At 38.1% G+C, this 24,193-nt stretch overlaps 2 protein-coding genes across 2 annotated transcripts in view; both read right to left on the reverse strand.

Moving 5' to 3' along the window:
- LOC104448727 (NAC domain-containing protein 37) overlaps positions 1 to 24,193 on the reverse strand; it is a 73,461-nt gene that overhangs the window by 43,123 nt on the left and 6,145 nt on the right. The gene's annotated exons all lie outside the window — the stretch shown is intronic.
- LOC104448728 (NAC domain-containing protein 74) lies at positions 11,382 to 15,136 on the reverse strand. The gene is made up of 6 exons (XM_039315774.1): positions 15,071 to 15,136; positions 14,134 to 14,348; positions 13,812 to 14,038; positions 13,526 to 13,696; positions 12,644 to 12,971; positions 11,382 to 12,101 (listed from the first exon to the last, which is right to left on the reverse strand). Exons 2-6 carry the CDS (start codon positions 14,291 to 14,293, stop codon positions 11,782 to 11,784), a joined length of 1,206 nt encoding a protein of 401 aa, XP_039171708.1. The 5' UTR covers positions 14,294 to 14,348; positions 15,071 to 15,136; the 3' UTR covers positions 11,382 to 11,781.

The raw sequence follows: 24,193 nt of genomic DNA on the forward strand, positions 1-24,193 counted from the left end.
CGTCCTTCACCGGTTCAAGTGTGGCCCGAGCAATGGAAACTTTGATTGGCTGATATCTTCCTCTTTCTACTTCTAACACATCCGCCAAAGATATTCATATCCACAACATAGTCTTGGTCTTTAACGCTGAAAGAGAATCTATTCGCATCTAAAAAGCTTAGATTTGAATAGAAATATGTAGTTAATTCAGCATATGCCTCTGTAGAGTCAGAGTAGAACTTTTCAAGTTGAAGATAACTGAACTTTTCCCTCAAGTTCATATTCACAGCATCCAGAAAATCAAAATCCACACTCCTAGGGTTTATTACCCCACGCTTCAAAGCAATTTCGAGTACGAGATCCTTTTGCTCCTTTGATCTGAACAAATCTCCCTTTTTCCTTGATTTTCAACCGCAACACCCATTTTCGATTGAAATTGACTGTATAATTTATCATCATCATTCCCATCTACAGATTCGGCCCCCAAATCACGAGGATCACTTGGGATATTTGCAAGGGTTTCCTCACCACCCCTTTTCGAGCAATTCCCAAACTTTCCATTTTTCGCAGAAAGATATATTCATTCCCATGTCCTTTGTCTTTAAGAAAATCATCAATGTAGTTCAAAGGAGTACGAATTCCTTTTAGGGCACGATATAACGGTAAATATAAGCGGGCTTTTGAACTCTTACGTGGTCCGCATCCTCGATGATTTCTTCCCGTTATTGATGATCAACGCCTTGAGGACTAGATGGAGGAGAATGACGCTGTTGAGAATGTTGTGGGCTCGCTTGCTGTTCTGGAGTCACTTCATCTTCAGTAAGATCGAAGTGCGTAGGCCCCTCACTCATCCGCCGTGGTCCCCTGCTTGCGATTCTTGAGGACTTTCTTGAAGATGACATCTTTCTCGCTTTTTTTGGAAGATTCCTTGCTTGACTTTCCAGGAAAGATGACAACTTTTGAGGATTAAACGAAGAAGACAAACGGGAATGGAGGATCGATGCTTTCTAGGGTTTTTGAGAGAAAAGTGAAGAGGAATCGACAGTGCACGATCGGTTAAAAAGAGGGATAAACGAACCGTCACAAAGGAAATAAAAGAATGCCTTTTCAAAATAACTGTCTTTTTCCGCAAAAATAGCCATTTAAAAAATAACTTCATTTTTGAAAATGAAACGATGCAATATTTACGTCAATTAAATATAGCAACAATTTAAACACAGACTGACGATCGTACCTTTTCAAGATAAGATTCAAGGGAGAAAGACTTACGCCGACGGACGTACCAAGACTGTCTTTCAAATAAAGTCTTGTAAGTCTGAGTCTGAAGGTCTTTAGACTTTGATATCCTCATACCTTAAAATGTTGAGTCTGGAATGTATAGACTCAAATTGATTTTTCTCCAAAGGCTTTGTGAATATATCCGCGCTTGATTCTTTGAGTCAACAAATTGAATTGAAACATCTCCATTTTGAACATGGTCTCTAATAAAGTGATGTCGAATCTCTATATGCTTTGCTCTTGAGTGGAGAATTGAATTTTTTGGTGAGGTTGATAGCGCTGGTGTTGTCGCAATTAATCTCCGTGCATGAGTCTTCAATTTCAAAGTCTCTTAATTATTGTTTTATCCATAGAATTTGCGAACAGCAGCTTCCTGTGGCTACATACTCGCTTCGTTGTTGAAAGGGACACAAAGTGCTTTGTTTCCTTGAAAACCAAGACACCGCCCCGCTTCCAAGCAACCGGCAAGTTCCCGAAGTGCTCTTTCTATCAACTCGCAATCGCCAGATCTCGCGTCGAATATCCTTAAGATTGAAGTCTCCTTTCTTAGGATACCAAAGACCGATACTTGATGATGAAGCAACGTATTTAATGATGCGTTTCGCAGCACTAAGATGGGATTCTCTAGGATCTGATTGAAACCTAGCACAGATGCAAACACTCAACAAGATGTCAGGTCTAGAGGTAGTAAGATAAAGGAGTGAACCAATGATGCTCCTGTACAGCTTTTGATCAACTTTCTTCCCTTCTTCATCTTTGTCTATCTTCAAAGAACTTGACATCGGTATGTCGGTCTTTTTGCACTTTTCCAGTCCAAATCTTTTGACAAGATCATTAACATATTTTTCTTGATAAATAAAAGTTCCTTCCTTCAATTGTTTTATTTGAAGACCAAGAAAGAATGTTAACTCTCCCATCATACTCATTTCAAATTCATCCCGCATAGACTTAGAAAATTTCTTGCACATATTTTCATTAGAAGATCCAAAAATAATGTCATCCACATATATTTGAACAAGTAAGAAACTTTTGATCTCATTTTTGATAAATAAAGTCGTATCTACTTTACCTTTTACAAAACCATTTTGTATTAAAAACTTACTTAATCTGTCGTACCAAGCTCGAGGTGCTTGCTTTAAACCATACAAAGCCTTTTCGGCCCGAAGACCGAGTCCGGCTTCTTTGGGTCTTCAAACCTTGGTGGTTGTTCCACATAAACTTCCTCATGGATAAATCCATTTAGGAAGGCGCTTTTGACATCCATTTGGAATAACCTGAAATTCTTATAACAAGCAAACGCAAGTAATAGTCGAATAGCTTCTAACCTTGCTACTTGGAGCGTAAGTCTCATCATAGTCTATTCCTTCTTCTTGCGTATATCCCTTGGCCACGAGTCTTGCTTTGTTTCGTACGACTTTTCCTTTCTCATTCATCTTGTTTCGAACACCCATTTAGCTCCAATAACAGTTTTACCTTTTGGTTTGGATGTCAATTCCCAGACATCATTAATGCTGAACTGTCTGAGCTCTTCTTGCATAGCTTCAATCCAGCTTTCATCAGATAAAGCTTCTTCTATGCTTTTTGGTTCAATTTCAGAAACAAGAGCCACATCACTAGACTCTTCTCGCCTTTTGGATCTGGTGCGAATTCCTTCATTAATTTCGCCGATTATAAGATCTTTGGGATGACTGGACTTATGCTTCCAGTTACTTGTTGATTTGTCTCGGATGATGATCTCTTTCTTTGTTTGGATCTTCACGAACATCCCGATGCTGGTTTTCCAGTCCGAGATGCTTCTTGAGTTGTAAGCTTTGGAAGATCTGGAGCGAGGTTCGACTCTTCTTGATGAGTCTCGACTTGATTCATCTTGCGTTGAGTCTTGAAATTTGACATTCATTGACTCCTCCACAGACTCGGCTCTTCTTGTTATAGACTCGAAGGCTTTGCTTGATGAAGAATATCCAAGGAAGATACCTTCATCCGATCTTTCTTCAAACTTACCAACTCGATCTTTGCATTTTTCAATATAAAACATTTGCAACCGAATACATGAAAGTATGAAACAATAGGCTTCTTATCTTTGAACAATTCGTAAGGGGTTTTCTCTAGAATAGGTCTTAAGAAGACTCTATTGATGATATAACATGCTGTTGAAACAGCTTCAGCCCAAAATCGTGAAGAAATCTTGCTTTCAATTAAAAGAGTTCTAGCCATTTCGAAGAGATCTGTTCTTTCTTTCCACAACTCCATTTTGCCGAGGAGTATATGGAGAGGAGAACACATGATTAAAGCGATTCATCACAAAATTTTGTAAAATCTTGATTTTCAAATTCACCTCCATGATATGTTCTTATACTTGAGATAACACATCCTTTTTTCATTTTGAACCTTTTTAGCAAACTTTTCAAAATACGAGAAGGTTTCGGACTTACTTGCAATGAAATATACCCAAGTAAAACGGGAGTAATCGTCCACAATTACTAGGCAATATTTCTTACCTCCAATACTCGTGTTCCGTTGGTCCAAAGAGATCCATATACAGCAACTGTAGTACATGATTAGTAGAGACATGATTTATTGGCTTAAATGAATTTCTTACCTGCTTTCCTAGAATACATGGAGTGCATGGATCAGTCTTTTGATAAGGTAATTTGGGTAGTCCTCGAACAAGCTGTTTTGATGAGATTTTGGCTAATTGCTTCATGTTGACATGACCAAGCTTTCTGTGCCATAAGCTTGCTTCGTCTTGAATTGAGATAAAACATTGCGATTCATTTGGTTTCACATCCAGAAGATAGATGTTTCCATGTCTTCGACCCACGAAAGATCGAGTAGAGTCTTTACCGATTCCGTAACATATTCCTTCTTGAAAGAAGATCTTGAAACCAAGTATCACACACGTTGACTAATGCCGAGAAGATTGTAATTGAGTCCTTCCACTAAGGAAACATTACTTATTGTGAGATTTCCAATTTTCACAGTTCCAAATCCCACAATACTTCCTTTGCTGTTTCCTCCAAATGAAACTTTTCCACCATTTACTTAAGCAAGCTTTATAAAACAATTTGAGTCTCCCGTCATGTGTCTTGAGCATCCACCGTCAAGATACCACTTTACCTTTTTCTTGACGGTGACTCGCATTTAAAAAAGAGTCTCAAGCTTTCTTTGGTACCCAAAATTTCTTGGGTCATTTGGTGTTAGTAACATAAGCAGTATTAGCTCATAATTTCTTAACAGGTTTCCAAACCATATGACACTATTTTTCAAAGTGATTCGGACTGTTGCATTTTGAACATCTGAGAGCATTTCTACCTACAGATTTTACAAAAACTTTCTTGAAGTGATTTTTGTAAACCTCTCTCGAGAAGTCTTTTCTTAATTCTTTCTTTTACTTTAGGAAAATCAATCAAGGGAATTGTTTTCGCTGTCATACCTAGACCGGACTTATTGAAGTAAGGTCTTTGAGCTGAAAGAATTTTCTCAAGTTTTTCAGACCCTATTGAAAATTTCTTTGAGATATTTGATAAGTCTGTTTTTAAAAGAGTGTTTTCTTTTAAAAGATTATCTTCATTTTCTTTAATAGTGGAAACAGTCAAGTCTAGACTTTTAACTCTTTCTACTAAAACATTTTCCTTTTGCTTTAGAGTTGAGTTTTCCTTTTCAGTTCGGAAATTCTTTTGAGAGAAGTCTTAAGACCGAAACACAGTTCATCAATGTATTTAGAAACTTTGACAGAATTTTAAAATTACTTGTCTCAAATTCACCGTCCGAGTCTAATCCAGTCCGAGTCCGATTGTGCCATCAGCCATAGATTGGCATATTCATTATCACTTTCTTCACACTCGTGTCACACCTGTGTTTCGGCTTTGAGAGCTTTTCGAAATTTTTCAGTTTTTCCTTTCTTCTTCTTCGAAGAGGACAAGTTGGGTCCGATGTGTCCCTTTTTTTCTTACATTCAAAGCAGACTATGTCTTTGTTTGGTTCCTCATCATCAAGACTTGGTCCGCTGTCTTTGAAAGCTTTGTTTCTTTGAGTTGAACCTTCTTCCTTTTCTATTCAGTTTTCTGAATCTTCTTATCATGAGAGCAAGCTCCTCATCGTCCATATCTTCTTCTTAATCTGTATCATCAGAATCATCATTTGATTTTAATGCAATGGATTTCTTACCTTTGGATCTTCATCTTCATTGATCCGTTCCACTTCATAAGACTCGAAGAGTTCCAATTAGCTCGTCGACGATAGTGGCATAATTTTTGCGTCTCTCTTATCGAAGTCTTTATGTGATTCCAATCGGAGAGTCCACGCAGCAGCTTGTTTACCTTCATGGGATCGAAGTTAGTTGACCTTGATTTTCAAGACCATTCACAATATCTCGTAAAACGACTAAACATGTCGATATAGATTCTCCTGGTTTCATTCTCAAGGCTTCGTATTGACCGAGAAGAATGTTGATTCTTGTTTCCTTCACTGATCCGTTCCTTCATAGGTGATATGCACCGTCCCAAACTTCTTTTGCTGTACCACAATAAGATATTCTATTATATTCAGTTGGTGATAAAGCACAATATAAGGAGTAAATTGCTTTTGCATCGAGTGCTTGTCTCTTGATTATTTCTTCTTGAGACATTCCGCTGGTCTCATCAGTTTCTTTTCCTCTTTCGTAGACCGATGCAAAGTGGTAGGAGTAGTTCCTTTTTCTACAACGTCCCATTCCAGAGGATCCTTTGATCGAAGGAAAGCTTTCATCTTGTTCTTCCAGATGTTGTAATCATTTCCATCAAAGTAGGGTGGTCCGGGTATTGCTTTGCCCTTCCATCAGCCCCGGTGCTAGCATACTAGCCATGGATCTTTTACTACGAAGTAAAACACTTCAAATAAAGTAAGTACATGTGCTCGATACCAATTGAGATAGCTAGTATAAACACCTAGAGGGGGGTGAATAGGTGCACAAACAATTTATCGAAATACGGAAGCGATTCTTAGCATATGATAGAAAGGAAATTTCTCTTGATTAACAAAATGAAATACGATCGAGGTAGAGAGAGTGAGGAAGAGAAAATTGAACACGGGATTTATAGTGGTTCGGCTTATTCCAAGCCTACGTCCACTCTTCCGCACCGACAGCCCACCGGCTGGATTTCACTATGATCAAAAGAGAAGTTACAGCACAGCTTTGCCTTGATTCCACAAAGTGTAGATGTTCTACCACACCTCCTCAAGGTTTCTCACAAATATAGACTCTCTTTTGTATACAAGTATTCGCTCAAAGGATTTGTCTAAACAAAAAGGAGCTTCAAACTTTGGAATTCTTCTATCGCGCACACCTTGAACAACTAAGACAGTCTTCCTTATATACTCCTTTATGCCATCATACCCGTTGGCACTTACCAAAGGAATTCCTCCAATCTACCCGTTGGACGGAATCAATTAGGAAGATTGTCCAAGCTATTAAAGGAATGTGTTGATAGCCCATCAATCCTGTTCGCCCATACAATCAGGATCTCGGTTTCCATAAGCAGAACCTTCCAATAATATTTGGCAATCACCGGATCTTCAATTATCGAGTCAATTTTCGATCAATCAAAGGACTCCGTTATGTCTTCTCCAGCCACGAGATCTTCTCCAGTTGATAAGGTTAAATCCTTAATGAAACATCCAGTTCTGGATAACATTTCTTCAACGGATTAGAGACTGTCAATGAGGATAGACTTTGAGTCTTGAGTCTGGCTGTCCGGAGGTCTTCAGACTTTAAATAGCAGAGTCTGCAAGCCTTCAGACTAGACTGATAGAAACGTTTTGTCAACTTCAAAACACTTCAAGAAGATTTCTCCAACAAGAACCAAATTGACGATGCTAGACAATGAAGAGACACTGCTTCTAGATGGATATGATGACATAATGTCGGAATCTAATCGAAGACTCTGGACAATGGTAATAAGCCTTAGAAAACACCGCTTCTAGGTGAGTATGAGGACACAACGTCGAAATCTAATTGACGATGCTGGATAGTGAAGATAGCACCTAGTAAACACTGTTTTTAGATGAGTATGTAGACACAACTTCAGAATTTAATCGACGTTGCTGAATAGTGAGTTAATACTGTAATCTATTGAATAGTATAGACACTCATTGGAATTGAATCTACGATAGGAATCTTAAACTACAGCTAAGCTAAACTAAGCAAAAGTAAAAGGCCAATTTTGTATGTTGTTTGATGGGCTCTTTGTTGGATTACCTATGGTATTTATAGGCCAATTTAGTAACCATTAGTGGTCAGCTACTCCCTCCTCAAGAGTTACTCCACGTTCTCTGTTGAACCATCTTATCCAAATCTGGTTTTTGACTTGTTCGACAATATTCTCATGGCTTGTCTAACAAGGATTAACAACTCCTCTTGAGTTTGGCGCACTATTAATTGTTCCTACCTAAATTCACTATGAATGTTATGTCTCCAATAGCATCTCTTGACTTTGACACATGGCAACCAGTTGCTTCATCATAAAATTATGTATCTTTGCTTGTACGTTCATCGAAATTTAGCCTAAGGATTCTCGAAATCCTTGGCTATCCTTTATATTTATAACCACTATGGGTTAGGCCAATGTAAATTACAGCCCACATGCGGCAACAAGTGTGATTTTAGAGTTTTGTGCCCCTCACAACCAGCACACGTTTGCAAGGGTATTTTTGGGTGTCAACAAACATTATACTTGCATAGAATAAAAACTCTTGATATTAAATGTGATATATGAACCATTATGATTGAGAGTTTGGCTCAAAGATCCAATTCTTCAATATAATATGCAATGTATAATGCAAAGGGAACCTAAGTGATTATGACGACTATATATTAAACATGGAATGGCATAAAATTGAAACATTATGCATTGTTCAATCACATGGTACCAATTCTATCCTTACCAACCATACCTTGATTAGAACTCCAAAGACACCAAGTGAGATCATGGCAAGGAGGGGCGGCCACCAAAGATGTTGGGAAAAACCCATATGATGATTTGAAGAAGACAAAATAATCAATGACTACTAATGCATGTATTTGTTGAGTAAGACTAGGTGAGAGATGCACAAATCAAAATGCAAATGGTGTCCTAATAGGATTGTCTAAAAATTAAGAGTTCTTTATCAAGGGTGAAGAAGGCATTGAGCGGGTGTAGAGTTGTGTACAAGCTGTGGGTATCTAAGTAGAAGGTGAACAAGCCTAGACGGTGAGTTCCATAAAGCTTGGAGATACCATGAATAGGTGAATAGCTTGGTAGAGCCATGATTGTCAATATGCTTTGATGGATCGGAAGATAGAAGCTTGAGTGAAGTTGATATCCTTTCCTAATGTCGAAGGTACCCCAAGTATAAAGTGAAAGATTAATGATAGTTGGACAAACCTTTATGGAGGTGAACAAGTCATGAACAACATGAAGTTAATGGAGACTTGGAAATACCAAACAAGGTAAACAATTTATTTAGTTTTGTTACACTGAGATAGTGAGTAAGACCCATGGATGATGGTTCGTAAGTTGAATAGAAGCAAATAGCTTAAATATACTCACAGATTGTCGATATTAGTAGCCGACTATATTAATTGAACATGCTTATAATTTATTTATTATTTGGATAAGAGACCCAAAATTTATTTGACTAATATTATGTGTCAAAAGGGATTTAACAGCTATCTCCAAGGATTGAAATTATGAAAAGAAGATTAGAGATAAATCAATTGGTTTATTACCAAATTCAAAGGAATTAATTATTATCAAGGCCAAATCAATTTAGGAAGACCTCCCAATTATCTAAAGATTTGATTGTATGGGCGACCAAATCTCCGGTGATTGTGTCCATCAATTCTAACGGCCAATTGATCCTCTTGAAGATCCTCCAACGGCTAGTTTAAAGATTGAAAACTACATAAGAAAATCAATACATGCTGCCAGACATAGGGGGGAAGAGCGAGAAAGTTTCAAACATTGATGTAGTCACATTCTATTTGATTACTACAATCATGCTTGTGTCCAAGTTATGTTATACTCTTTAGAGAGTTGTTCCTAATTGTAATACATGACTTGAGCATTGTGCAACTGTGTTAGTAGTGCTTGATCAGTGTTACAACGTTGGGTAGCAATAGCACACATTATGTTCTAACTACTCAAGAGATAATTATTAGATTCTAACCTTATTAGTAGTTGTTAATCTGGGAGAGTGTACATAGACTTAATCCAAGTCGAATCACTATAAATCTACATGCATCTATATTTATCCCTTTGCCTTTTAATTTAACTATTTCATTGAAGCACCACACTAAATATTAGCAGCTCTTTCTAGCATATATCAAACTAAAGGTCATCTATTCAAATGTCACAAATTGCATGTAAATCACTTTCAATCAAGGTCACATGTTCATAGGCCAAATACCCAACGATACCCCAACCTTTAACTTCAGCCTTAATTATGCCATAATTTTTTTTTTGTCTAATAAAAATTCAAACTTTAGGTCAAGTCCTAAATTTGCTATAAAGATTTTTTTCTCTTATAAAAAATTCTCAACATTAGATCCGGTCCCAATACTACCATAAACTTCTTCTTCTTTTTCCATAGTAAACCACCAATTTTTACTAGACTCGCATCACATTAACCATTCATCCGATATCGCCCTTGTTGGTACGTCATTGCTATAGTTTTTCCCTACATTTCAGATCCCAAAAGGCATTTTTTGGAGATGAATTTCCACATCACCCAAACGGTATCTTCTTGGATCTAAAATTTGGATAAAATTAGACCAATTATAGTTGGCTTCCTTTAATTACTCTTACTTTTAAGAAAGTTTTCCTTCCATCTTGTCTAGGAATGTTTGATTTTGCACTCAATCTTCAATCTCTTGTGCTCGGGAGTCTTCCATCTCGTGTGATTGGAGAGCTCGCGCTTGGGACACTCCATTCAGGATGCTTGAATAGCTCGCGCTCAAGAGTATCCTATCTCTCGGTTGTCAACAAGAAACTTTTAATGAAGGTAGATTTAGTAAAAGTTGGTAAACTTGAGATTGGACGTAAAGTTGGGAATTTTTATGATATTAGTCCATTCTTTCTACATAGCAGAAGTAGCGAAGTGTTTGCACCCGTACCTTAAATTACAGATAAAAAATGAAACAATGACCCCGATTGAGCGTTTTGCAGCGAATGTGAGAATCACGGATAAGATCTTTATGGTGCTGAGTCGGGGCTCATCGTCATTGCCCCGCCCCTTGTCTAATGTAAGAATCTCATCCTCGCACAATGTAAGATCGCTACGGTCCCAGGATTTCTATGTAGTGGATCCACATGAATCGCTTGCGTGCTAAGGTCACTCCCTGTCCAAAGAGATAGGAAGTTCAAAAAGATGACATGTCGAATTTGTCATTTTCCCTTTACTAAAGTGCAGCGCATTTGGTCAACGTTCTTTCGGCATCGCAGTGCTCTCGAAGGTTACCAATCTTTTCAGCTCTTGCGCACGCAACGCGCCATTCGCTTGCGCAATGCTTGCGCACCGCACCATGGGCCTAAATTTAACCCGAATTCCACCGGGTACGTGTATGGTTTTATTTATCCGGACAACTGAGGCCAATGCCTGGATCGCATGACCCAAGCCGAATCTGCTGCATTCAGGCAACCCCTGTCGGTCATCACCTGGGATCCCTCGATGAGCCGATGATGGGGTCGCGTGGAGCTGGCAATCAACAACAACAGCCAGGCGACCTCAATGATCGGCAGCCGTGATCAAGCAATTATAATTATCACCTATATGGGTCTTACAACCCTTATTAGGTGTGGTAGAGGGCACCGTTGCGGTGCAATTTCGCCAAGTGCATTGTAAAGACTATTCTGCAACCGATATTGCTGCGAAAAACCCGCACGGAATTTTCTTTAGGCGACACGATGACGATGCCTGCCATAAGGCAGTGCTACTCAAGGTCCAATCGGATGCATTACTCAAGGTCCAGAGGCAGAGAAAAAGGAAAGTCGGGCCATCATAAGCCCAGAACTTATCACCAAATCTTCGTCGATGAAGCTGAACCATACACGTTTTGCCTAATGATACGGCATCGAACTGATGTTTCATGTACTCAAAGCTCTCAAGTCGCAAAAAAACAGGGGAAACGCTACTTTTATACTATTAACATATACCAACCAAACACGTCCAGATAGCATTCCTTTGTCTATATGTTTTTTCATATCACCTGCAGGTACTTGAAATCAAGCTAGGCTTAGAAAAAACAGATCTGTCTCCGGCATTGAATAAATAAACCCATTTCCCCCTATGCCATAATCCACTAAATAGTCTTGGGTGGTAGATGCCACCTCAATGTACCCACCATTATTCCGTCCAATAGCATATGGTATGTACAAAGAATCCACCCCACGAGAAGTAGAATGTATCCAAACAACATCTGCGCAGGTGGTAGGATTGCCGACCTACTTCATCAAAACTTTGCCTTTGACTGCATGCCCCATCTGTGACTATGAGTACTGAAGAGATGAACTAGAATGGCATGAAGCACAGGTACTTCTTCTGGAGCTTCTTCAATGCTCCATCAGTCTTCGTTCTTCCGCCAGGACCAGGAGAAGGTGCTCGGCCGCTGTTCGACCCGTCGCTACTCTGAGAACTGGATGTTGGAAGGTACTTCCTCTTGAGCTTTTTCAGCCTCCCATCTGTCTTGTTTCTTCCATCAGCGGATGGTGTCTGGCTACTGTCCGACAGTTGGCGGCTCTGAGAAGCTAAAGTCAATGGTGGACTGCCATCCCTATTGACTGGTTTGCCATCTCTGGCATTCTGTGAAGATCTCTCTTTAATAGGCAATCCTGTAAGTTAGCACCAGCTATTCAGGACCCTTCACTAAATGATGATCTGAATGAAATCTTGTACTGATTTGGCAAGCTTTAGGATGAACAAAACAATGGCTTAAGAGGAGGAAAAGAAGTAGATCTTTTGATCAAATTAATTTACTTGCAATTAGCAGTTTAAATGCATTGAAATTACAAAATCATACATATAGGGATTCTGACGACATAGGACCTTAAACTACACAATCACTGGACTTTCTTGATCAGACAGGCAAATTTCACCGCAAAGACTAGAACTTAGGCAATACTGATGTCAGTTAAGCTGGTCAATGATATTAATTACCGATTAGGCTACATTCTTAGCTATAACTAATCAATTACATATGTTTACATGAACTAAAAAGCATGTTTTCCTTTCTCATACGATGCAGACATAAAATGTGCAGGCCTTGAAGGTGATTGTCACCAGAAAAACGAGCAACATGAATAATCAGGTGAGATAGAACCAGCAGTACCTCCTCTCTATTGAAAACCAGATGCAAGGAGGCCAAAGAAGATACCTGAAATTGCTGCTTGGACAACAACGTCATCTGGCTTTGAAGAATCAGTGACATTAAGGTTGCAACCAGCATCACTATGCTCTACATGCTCTCCACTTTCAACTTCTGAGTCCAGCATGGCGACCAGATAATCAAAGATTTCATCTGACAACATGGTCATGCAGCTTGAATTATCCGACTGGGAAGATGGAGATTGTGGAATGCCAAGGTCCAGCAATTCTAAGTAGTCACCAGGATTGATATGACCCAGCTCAGGCAGACTTTCAATGGGATGGCTAAGAAAGAAACTGGATGCACGTCGCATTACATTGCAGGAAGTGGTGTTAACCTACAACAGATAAAAGTGTTGATGAGCCAGGAGATTGCAACATTCGGGAGGCAACAGCAGTGACTAGCGTCCATGTAACCAGGCACGAGGATGCAGATTATTACAAGAAGCAAGAAATCCTTATTTTAGAGTCCAGACATCCAATCACGAGAAAGTTATGGAAAAGATCATTTACAAGCATATTTCAATGGTGAAGACCATTCTTTTTACTATAATATGAGCCATCCGATCCAAGGCACATAATGGTAGTTATTGATAATCTCAACCAAAACTTTCACGAGATCAATTTGCAATTGAAACGTGACTATCATTATCTCAGAACTTTTCTGTTCTCAGCAAGTTTACATTTTCGGATCAATCGAACTAATTTTCAGTTAGTGAACATAATGCGCTTATTTGGATGCTTCGGCATCTTGAAAATTCACAACCGTTAAGTCATCCTGAGTAGTAAATTTATATATTTTCCAGTGTTAACTAGGCATTGCTAATCAATCTAATTTTATTCAAGAATTTAGGAAGAACCGAGCAACCACAAACAAGTCCATAAGGCACACCTGCATCTGGTTTGTTACACATTGCTCGGTAGGTATGTTGAAATTATCTGGAGACAGAGAGTAAAGGTAGTTTTCTCTACGGAACTCAGTACCCGCAGCATTTTGCAGCATTTCACTGTTAGATAGTGGCAAGCTGCCACTGCGGAAGACTTTGCAGAGCGATTTAGCATCCTGCACAAAATCCAACCCAAACTGTTTGTTGACTGGCAGTATGACTGGGGAAAGGGGAGGGGGTTGGGGAATGCATCAGTGAATTAGTGTAGACAACGTGGAATTCGGGTAATACCCTTGCCGAAAGAGCTGCTCCTGACACCTTCGAAGTCATATAGTACTCCAGCATCAACCAATTAGTTTTTTCAACTTTCGGGCCTCGTCCTTCGTAGAATTCATGAGTTTCTTCCCAACCATTAATGAAAGCATCACCAAATATCTCACGGGGTTCTCCTCTAGGCATCCAGAATCCACCTTCTGCCCCCCTGTTCTCCATTGAGTTCGTGAAGTACCACGTATTTTCTGCTAAGATCAATTATGGCAAGTAATGTTAGTCAACATGTGCAATATTTTGGCAGCACACTGGCAGATAAAGAGGAGTTTGAGGAGCAGATCACCTGGCAAAGTTTCAGGTAGACAGTTGAAAGGGTTCACATCTGTTATCACATTTGCCGGAAAAAAGTCTGCACGAGCCATGCAAAACATGAACTTGAAGAGCTCCTCATTTGAACTGATATATTTTATATCGAACAGAGGGGCAACAGCTGGAGGACACATCTCGAGCAATATCGGAGAAAGGCGAAACTTTTCAGCGAGCAAACTTCGTCCTGAACTGAGCACAAATGGAAAGTCAATGATGGTAACAAAATACGGTCATCGGAACCATGGACGAGAGGCCAGAGACTAATCTATTAGCCTGCAGAAATGTTATTCTACTTCGAGTCCTCAGAATAATTGCGAAGAACTAAGGAGAAAAAACAATGCAGCGGACACCCAAAAGGGGTAGATATACAACCCTTTTCTTAGATAATTCTCTCAGACCAGACCCAACACAACCCAAGTCTTCATTTCTAGCACCCTCTTGAACAAGAATTTCAGAGCATCAGATGTAGTTGTCTCAGCTGGCACCCTAGAGAGATCGGACTAAAAATCATTTATAAGGCAATTGGATGCCATCAACAAATTATCAATATATTCTTTAGCTTGGAAGATACGTCAATCAATGCGCAAACTAATGTGAATATCAACGACGAGCTGCAATATCTACAGATTCAGGCAGAGTGATACAGAGACGTGATGCTGAGCTATTGAACAAAAACAGCAGGTATCAGCTCCATTCGAGCCCGGACGAAAGAAGGACGAACTAACTAGTTGAATTAGATCAACTGCCATGGCCATTAAGCACGGGAGCTTCTTTTGATGCTGAACTCGGAAACTATCCGTCCTATAATGATAGACTAGAGACAACAGCAGAAAGGCGAACCCATTGAACTAAAGTCGAAATGAAAGCTACGAAATAGCGCTAAGGGAATTGAATCAGGCCGAATTCCTAACCTGGAGGAGATGATGACGACAAAGAAGAAGAAGAACGAACCAGCCACGACTCAAAATTCCTTAGCCTTTACTCAACAGAGGAGAACGAGCGGCTTGAACGGGTATTTATAGGCCGCTACTCGAGTGAAGACAGTAAACTCAACCATGGTCTTCTCTTTTCCTTTTTTCTACTCCAGAACTCAACCATGGTTAATTACGCTATAGGGGGAAACAAATTGAGCTGACGTGTCATCGTAGATGAGTAACCACGCCGACCGGCACCCGGAACGAGGTCGTTTATTTGATTTCTCGCCGAAAGAAGAAATGACCGGCCCTAGATAAAAAGCCACTATAAACGGAAGAGTTAATTATGGATACTTTCATCCATTAAGAGAAATATGATACATTTTTTTGAGTCTTCCAAATATGCCTAGATAGTTTTATTTGGAAATATTTTTATTGCGCGGTGGCAAATGGCGTTTGTTCATATACAGGTCATGTAACTCTTTAGATAGAATCATTCAATCATCTTATCATGTGATATAAATTTCAGGAATGTGAATTTTAGTTGGTTGCTGAATTTTAATGAAATTTGCAATTTAAGTTATAAACTTTGATTATACATTTTAAATAGATCAAGTGAGCATTTTAATTGGAATTTGATAAGTTTTTGGACGAACCAAGAGATAAATGAAAAGGTCAATAGATCGAGTGAGCATATTTTAAATACTTGATAATACATCTCACTAGACCTATTTGTTTGAATGAAAAAAAACAAAACAAAAAGTATTTTCTTCTTTCTCACCAAAATGTAGAAAGTACAAAGAAGAGAAAAAAAAAAAGTCATATGTGAACCTTAGCATCAATATTTAGATACTGTGAAAATTCAAAAGTTTACAATTTAAGAAAAGTCGAGGTGTGCAAATTGTGAAATTTAAATTAAGTAAAAGTTAAAACTCAATCCATACAGGTTAAATAGTCTTGGATGAAATGTTTATTTGTTTGCGTCTCGCCAAAATTTAAAATTTAATCCAAAATTCAGAAAACGAATAAAAAAAATTCGCATTGAAATTAAAATGTCGGCATTTATAAATTGGGAAAGTTTGGAGCATTTTTAATAAAAGGTAAAAGTGTATTAACCACATGATTGGTCAAGTCTCGGCAAGCGTCCCTGACAAGTCGTTCGCTCGTGCACCTCCTCGTCGAGCAATCGCAGTCGCAGCGGTGACTAATCAGTGGGGCCAACGGTCGATCGGCAACTTGCTGGAGTGGGATGGCGATGGTCAAAGACATCATCGTAGTCCGTCCAGTAAGAGCTGGACATGTGGAAAAGTATAAAAGGTTGACCCTGTCATGGTGACCCCCAACTGCTTGGTCGGTTGTTTCTCCGAAATTTCAGTGGCTATACAGCCGGGGAAAAAGTCGAACTTTTTTTTTTCCTTTGCCAATTTAGGAGGGCGAAAATGGTTGGAGATGACTGGTGTGAATTCTAATAGAAAACGGACGAAATTCGCTGGCTTTGGTGATAAGGTAGCGTTCATGATATCATGTCGATGTTCTATCTTAGTCAAAAGGCACATTAAGAATATATATATTAAATTGGATTAATGTAACACAATTGAGAGAAGTGATAGTGAGATACATTTAGTTAAATTAGTTTGACCAACACATTTTGACTATTTGTCCCATAGTGAATTGATAACGCGTATTGTCTGATGGCTCATTCGAGAAAGTTTAATCGATGAGAATTTCTTAATTTAGTAACATTGTTATTTTCACTTGTAGAATAAACTTATCAACTTTTACCATGTTAAGTTACTGGTCTTGTGTTTATCTACCACCGCTACCTCCAAAATTTGTGAAATCGGACATTTAGTCTTTGAATTGGTGCATTTTTTTTTTCCGAATCAAGTAATTTGGACTTTTGGTTCATTTAATCAGGTCCTTGAACTCGTAAAGAGTTTTGGCATTGAAATATCTAGTGCAGTGTTCGTGTCAAGAAATATATCACTATACGGTTCATTTTGTTCAATTTGCTTTATTGAAGTAGGTATTACATGTAGGCAATGCCTTCTTTGCTTACTCCTATGTGGTTTTCCTTCTCTTGTCTTGATCTCATCTCCCAGGATGAGGTGTGCTGACAACAAAAGTCATAGTTCCTCAGACAATCAGAATCCTTTTTCCTGCGACTTTGGCGTTCGGCATAGCACGTGGTGCATGATTATTGAAGACGAGATTGAACCGGCTTTGCCAATTTACTTTCTTAATCCCACAAGTAGGGCCATTGATCGAAAACGAAATTTCCGACCCAAAATCAATTTTGTCATGTCGATTGTACTTAGCATGATGGGTTGACTGCCGGTGCTCTTGCCCCGTGAAAAAGCAACAATGGAAAAGAGAAAGTCAATTCTCATCTAGAAATTACTATATGAGAGTAGACAATTAGTTAAAAAAGAGGCCACCGATGACCTTGCAGATAGAATATTGATAGCCGTCGACAAATTATTATAAAAGCGTAGTACGTGCACTAAACATAATATAAATTGTTGAAGATAGTGACTTCCGTATGGGTCTCACGTGAATCCCACTAAATTAAATAATTCAAATTCAATTCGATATATATTCTAAAATACTTGCTCATGCTCGTCATACCAAATATATACATGGAATGGAGCACAAATTAGTGATAGCTTCTCGCGGTAGCCTAGAGGAGATTAAGCCTATTATCTTTCACAAGTTTGCAAATTTAGTGATGCGGGAGCATCAAATTCCACTGAAAACCATTTGATGTTTATGCAAACAAAGGAAATTGTGGCCACAACATGATCCAATGGGTCCGGTAAGGAGAAAGTGTCTAATATAGAATTTTCAGAAATTGAAGAATAAGGGCTATTTCAACTGAATAGAAGGTTAGAGGGCTATTTCCTAATTAAGTATGTTCCTAATATGAGTATGTTACTTAGTTCAAGTTGGTTTCCTAGTTTGATGTCTCCATTTTTAGTATTTCTTAGTTTGATGTTTCTTAATATAATGTTTCCTAGTTTAACATTTCCTGATATAATGTTTCCTAATTTGATGTTTCTTAATTTAGCATTTCCTAATTCGATGTTTCCTAACTTAATGTTTCCTAGTTTAACATTTCCTAGTTTAGTGTTTTTTAATTTAGTGTCCTAGTCCCTCTATAGATCAAAGGTGTATTCTCAGTTTTAAACATTCGGAATTTTTAGTTGATGATATATAAAAATTTCTCTCAAGTGAGTAATTCTTCTGATTTTTAATTCAATTCGTTGCCGATGAACCTATAAATTCTTTTATCTTTATTGGTGGTATATACCTTAATACCTTAGTGGTGAACGACTCTATCCTAATCTTATTTTATCTCAAACTCATTAAACACTTTAAACACGTTTGATAATCTCACCCAAACTCATCACGCATTATGCAAAGTACAAGAAATTTGTGTAGCCCAATCTGTTAGAATCCTCCCGAGGTGAACTATCAAGTACGAATGGTTCCTTTGACGAGGTGATTTGTACACTTAGTGCGAGTCCTCCATCGATTCATATTATTTTGGAGCCACCACTAATATGTTATAAATTGATTAGAAACCCAAGTAAGACACAAGATTTTGTCTTACTTTTACAAAACAGAGATTTTGAATATGGGAACTAGATTATGTTAGATTAACTCTAATGCCCTTTTGGTACATTTTTTTTCTTTATGGAATTTTTTGCATGCTATCTTTTTTTATCAATTTCTTTAACTTAAGCCACTAATATGTGAAAGTGATCAATCATGCATGTTGTGCAGACAATAAAAATTACACTCAATAACTAAAGTAGTACATAAATTGCAAGAAAAATTAAAGAATCTGAAATGTACAAAGCAACCTTAAGCAAAGCCTCATCATCAAGCTTCGGACGAGGTCTTATGCGCTGCGTATGTTTCAGGTTAAATGCAAAATCTTTAGGCTAAAGGAGTATTGGTTAAAGTATAACTTTGGAAATCAATTTTAGTTTAAATACTATATGGAAAAAACTACACTTGAAAAGAACTTTATATATATAATATATATTTTAAATAAATTATTATTTAAAAAAAAAAAATCTACTTGTGACTAACTATTGGTAGCTGGCGAGGGCCACCTCGGGTCGCGCAACCCCTGGTAACCCCTCGAGGTGGCCCTGGCCTAAGGTCATGTGACTTCAGGTGAGGGTTGCTAGTGTCAAATTTTGCATGTCGGCAGTTTGAGCCATTTGCCCACAATGTCATATGAGCCTCCAAGCAAGGGCATTTATGAAATTATGAAAGTTTAGCGAGGGTAAAGTTGAAAAAAAAAATATTAGCATTCCAAAAATGCTAACAAAACTTCTCCGGTCTTGTCTGAGAGGACTTTGGAAATATAATGCAAAAGCTTTCTAAAAAATATTGCCAAATGCCTCGACATTCGCATAAGGACTTATAGAGGTAATGTTGTTCCCAAATGTAGCATAAGAATCAAAAGATAAAGATGCAATAATTTAATATATGCATGGCCTATATGGCACACCTAGGACATGAACGACTAGACAGGAATTATCTAATTAACGCATTCTTATTGCCATATTGCAAACGTATCTAATATGTAACTTAATTTAATCGAGTGCCGAACATCTAGAGTGCCAAAATCAGAGCAAAAACTTGGCATGGAATGACATTTAAATGCCAAAAGTTAGAAAAGTGCCAAAAGTTAGGAAAGTGACACTTAAGTGCCAAAATCGAAGCAAAATGGATCACTTAAATGCCAATCTGGTCAAAATCCGACCAAAATGCTGATGTGGCGATTTTCCGGTGAAATAAGTGCAAAACGGCGTCGTTTTACACGTTGACATGGCTAGAAAATGAAAAAAAAAAAAACGACGTCATTTTGTCTTTGAGGTGGTAAATAATTAATATGAAAATTAAATTTATTTAAAAAAAAAAAAAAAAAAGGTGGGGAGGAAGGAGGCGATTGAGGGCGAGCTCTTGAAGGGGAGAGGGTCGGCCAGTGGTCGACGAGGGGGAGAGGGTTGGCGGGGTTCACGAGCCCCTTGCCAATCGGGGGGAGGGCTCGTGAGCCCTCGCCGGATCTAGGCGCGAGCTTTTGGGCCTTGCCGCCTCCCCGCCGTCACCGGGAATGACCGGCAACGGTGGGGGAGCGTCGCTGGGTCATCGGGCCCCAGCTAGGGGCCGACATCGCGGCGAGGGCCCACAAGCCCTCGCCCAGATCTAGGGCGAGGGTCGTGACCCTTGCCTGCTCGGGCCAAGGGCCACCCTCACTGGGGGTCACCTCAACGGCGGCGGCCCTTGGCTCGGCCAGGCAAGGGCCGCCAACCCTCGCCAGATCTTGGCGAGGGCTCGCGGGCCCTCGTCGCTAGTCGGCCAAGGATCGGCAACCTTGGCAACCAACCCTCCCTTTCCATTGTTAGCCCTTCCGACAAACGGCGGCGGGGTCTCAACCCTCGGCCCACCTCCTTTCCCCTCCTTTTTTATTTTTTTTTTTAATATTTGTATTTGTATTTTTAAATGTTTTAAATAAATTAGTTTTTAATTTAATTTTTATTTTTAATTTTTTACCACGTCAACACTAAAACGACGTCGTTTTTGCATTGTCTAGCCATGTCAGCGTGCAAAACGACGCCGTTTTGCACTTATTTTGCCGGAAAATAGCCACGTCAGCATTTTGGCCGAATTAGCACTTAAGTGATCCATTTTATTCCGATTTTGACACTTAAGTGTTCCTCTGTGCCAAGTTTTGACACTTTTGGTGTATTTCTCCCTAATTTAATCTGTTTGGATTTTCTACATTTAATTAACATGATAAATTCGAAATTACCTCCTTAAACAACTACATGGCCGAAACCTACATGTGCATTAAATGATGAACATAACTTAAATTGTTTAATGATATGCATGACTTAATATTACCAAATGATATGCGTAAATGTGGGCTAATGAATGATAGGAATCAACGAATAAAACAAATTAATGCCGCAGTCACCTAAATGAGACATCAAACTATTTTTCTATTTTCTTGATTAAGACCATGAGTATGCATGCAGCAACTAAACAAATATTAATGATAAGATTAATTCAATTAAAAGATAAATGAATAGCCTAATATAAACTCCTAAATGCTGAATGATGTGTATACTAAACTATATAAAAATAAACATGAAGTAATGCACTCGTGCAAAGACTAGTTAAATGAAGCCTAGACGCAATGTGTCGTGGGCGAAATTCTTCAAATAAAATAACATGTGTATTCTAAACTATCATGCGTAACCTAAATCACTATCCAACATGCATAATGAATATTATTCTATATGAGATAAGACTAGACAATAAACCCTAGATGCAGCTTATATGAAATATTAATAAAAATTAATCCCTAAAGACTATAACATGGTCATGATTTTTCTATATCACATGACATGCGTGATATGACTTAAACTAACAAGTATCCAACTAATATTACCTCCAATATTAAAGAATTGCAAGGACATGTTACTCTTTAAGTGATGTGTACTGTACAACATGAATATCGACATTCTCATAATGCAATCTATATGGAATGCTAATTTAATTTTTTTGTATTTTTCTTTATCAGTGAGTTTAAGAAAACTGATATTATACCCTAGGAAAACTACATGTAACCGAAATACATTTATCAATTTGTAAACATGCAAAACATTTTCAGATGTGTCAATATAAATTAAAGCCCATCAAGATTAGTCAAGAATATCCATAATTATTATTCAAGATGATTCAAGATTATTAAAGAAACATGCAAGGCAATCAAGAATCATCAAGGATCATGCATGTTTTTTAATAGTGCCCTTGACATTGTTTCGCCAGTTTTAGATCCTGCAATGAAATATCTTTCACCAAGCATTATATTTTGATTTTTATTAAGGGAGACTTAGGTTATATGTTAACTTTGAATAGAGATGGTCAAATGCGAATGGGACTATATCTATTATATAATTTCGAATCTAAAGAAGTTGTTTAATATGCTTAACACACTTAACATGAGCTTAATATCAACAACAATTAATGTCGAAATCTAATCAACAGTACCATCTACACTAACTTTAACATAATAATGAAAGCCCATTAAAATTAAAATAATTTATACAATATCGAAGACGATTCGACAATGCTCGATATTTACAAAAGTGTTCGGAAAGCACTGCTTTCTAATAAGTTCGAGGACACAACGTTAGAACCAAATTGACGACGCTAGACAATGAAGAGACACTGCTTCTAGATGGATATGAGGACATAATGTCAGAATCTAATCGAAGACTTTGGATAGTGGTAATAACACTTAACAAACACCGCTTCTAGGTGAGTATGAGGACACAACGTTGAAATCTAATTGATGACGTTGGATAGTGAAGATAGCACCTAGTAAACATTGTTTTTAGATGAGTATGTAGACACAACGTCAAAATTTAATCGACGACGCTGAACAATGAGTTAATACTGGAATCTAATCAATAGTATAGACACTCGTCGGAATTGAATCTACGATAGGAATCTTAAGCTACAGCTAAGCTAAACTAAGCAAAAGTAAAAGGTAAGATAAAGTAGTTTTGTATGTTGTTTGATGGGCTCTTTGTTGGATTACCTGTGGTATTTATAGGCCAATTTAGTAACCATTAGTGGTCAGTTACTCCCTCCTCAAGAGTTACTCCACGTTCTCTATTGAACCATCTTATCCACATTTGGTTTTTGACTTGTTCGACAATATTCTCATGGCTTGTCTAATAAGGATTAATAACTCCTCTTGAGTTTGGCACACTTCTAATCGTTCCTACCTAAATTCACTGTGAATGTTATGTCTCCAATAGCATCTCTTGACTTTGACACATGGCAACTAGTTGCTTCATCATAAAATTATGTATCTTTGTTTGTATGTTCATCAAATTTAGCCTAAGGATTCTCGAAATCCTTGGCTATCCTTCATTTTTATAACCACTATGGGTTAGGCCAATGTAAATTACAGCCCACATGCGGCAACAAGTGTGATTTTAGAGTTTTGTGCCCCTCACAACCAGCACACGTTTGCAAGGGTATTTTTGGGTGTCAACAAACATTATACTTGCATAGAATAAAAACTCTTGATATTAAATGTGATATATGAACCATTATGATTGAGAGTTTGGCTCAAAGATCCAATTCTTCAATATAATATGCAATGTATAATGCAAAGGGAACCTAAGTGATTATGACGACTATATATTAAACATGGAATGGCATAAAATTGAAACATTATGCATTGTTCAATCACATGGTACCAATTCTATCCTTACCAACCATACCTTGATTAGAACTCCAAAGACACCAAGTGAGATCATGGCAAGGAGGGGCGGCCACCAAAGATGTTGGGAAAATCCCATATGATGATTTGAAGAAGACAAAATATTCAATGACTACTAATGCATGTATTGTTTGAGTAAGACTAGGTGAGAGATGCACAAATCAAAATGCAAATGGTGTCCTGATAGGATTGTCTAAAAATTAAGAGTTCTTTATTAAGGGTGAAGAAGGCATTGAGCGGGTGTAGAGGTGTGTACAAGCTATGGGTATCTAAGTATAAGGTGAACAAGCCTAGATGGTGAGTTCAATAAAGCTTGGAGATACCATGAATAGGTGAATAGCTTGGTAGAGCCATGATTGTCAATATGCTTAGATGGATCGGAAGATAGAAGCTCGAGTGAAGTTGATATCCTTTCCTAATGTCAAAGGTACCCCAAGTATAAAGTGAAAGATTAATGATAATTGGACGAACCTTTATGGAGGTGAGGAGGTGAACAAGTCATGAAGAACATGAAGGTAATGGAGAATTGGAAATACCAAACAAGGTAAACAATTTATTTAGTCTTGTTACACTGAGATAGTGAGTAAGACCCATGGATGATGGTTCGTAAGTTGAATAGAAGCAAATAGCTTAAATATACTCACAGATTGTCGATATAATTAGCCGACTATACTAATGGAACATGCTTATAATTTATTTATTATTTGGATAAGAGACCCAAAAATTTCTTTGACTAATATTATGTGTCAAAAGGGATTTAACAGCTATCTTCAAGGATTGAAATTATGAAAAGAAGATTA

The sequence above is a fragment of the Eucalyptus grandis genome, chromosome 6, assembly GCF_016545825.1.
Source record: "Eucalyptus grandis isolate ANBG69807.140 chromosome 6, ASM1654582v1, whole genome shotgun sequence".
NCBI classification, from domain to species: domain Eukaryota; kingdom Viridiplantae; phylum Streptophyta; class Magnoliopsida; order Myrtales; family Myrtaceae; genus Eucalyptus; species Eucalyptus grandis.

Coding starts and splice junctions, on each gene's coding strand:
- LOC104448728 (XM_039315774.1), bottom strand. CDS start 14,293: ATGTGTCCTCCAGCTGTTGCCCCTCTGTTCGATATAAAATATATCAGT. Junction 14,039..14,133: donor TCTACCTGAAACTTTGCCAG/GTGATCTGCTCC, acceptor TGATCTTAGCAG/AAAATACGTGGTACTTCACG. Junction 13,697..13,811: donor GAGCAGCTCTTTCGGCAAGG/GTATTACCCGAA, acceptor GATTTTGTGCAG/GATGCTAAATCGCTCTGCAA.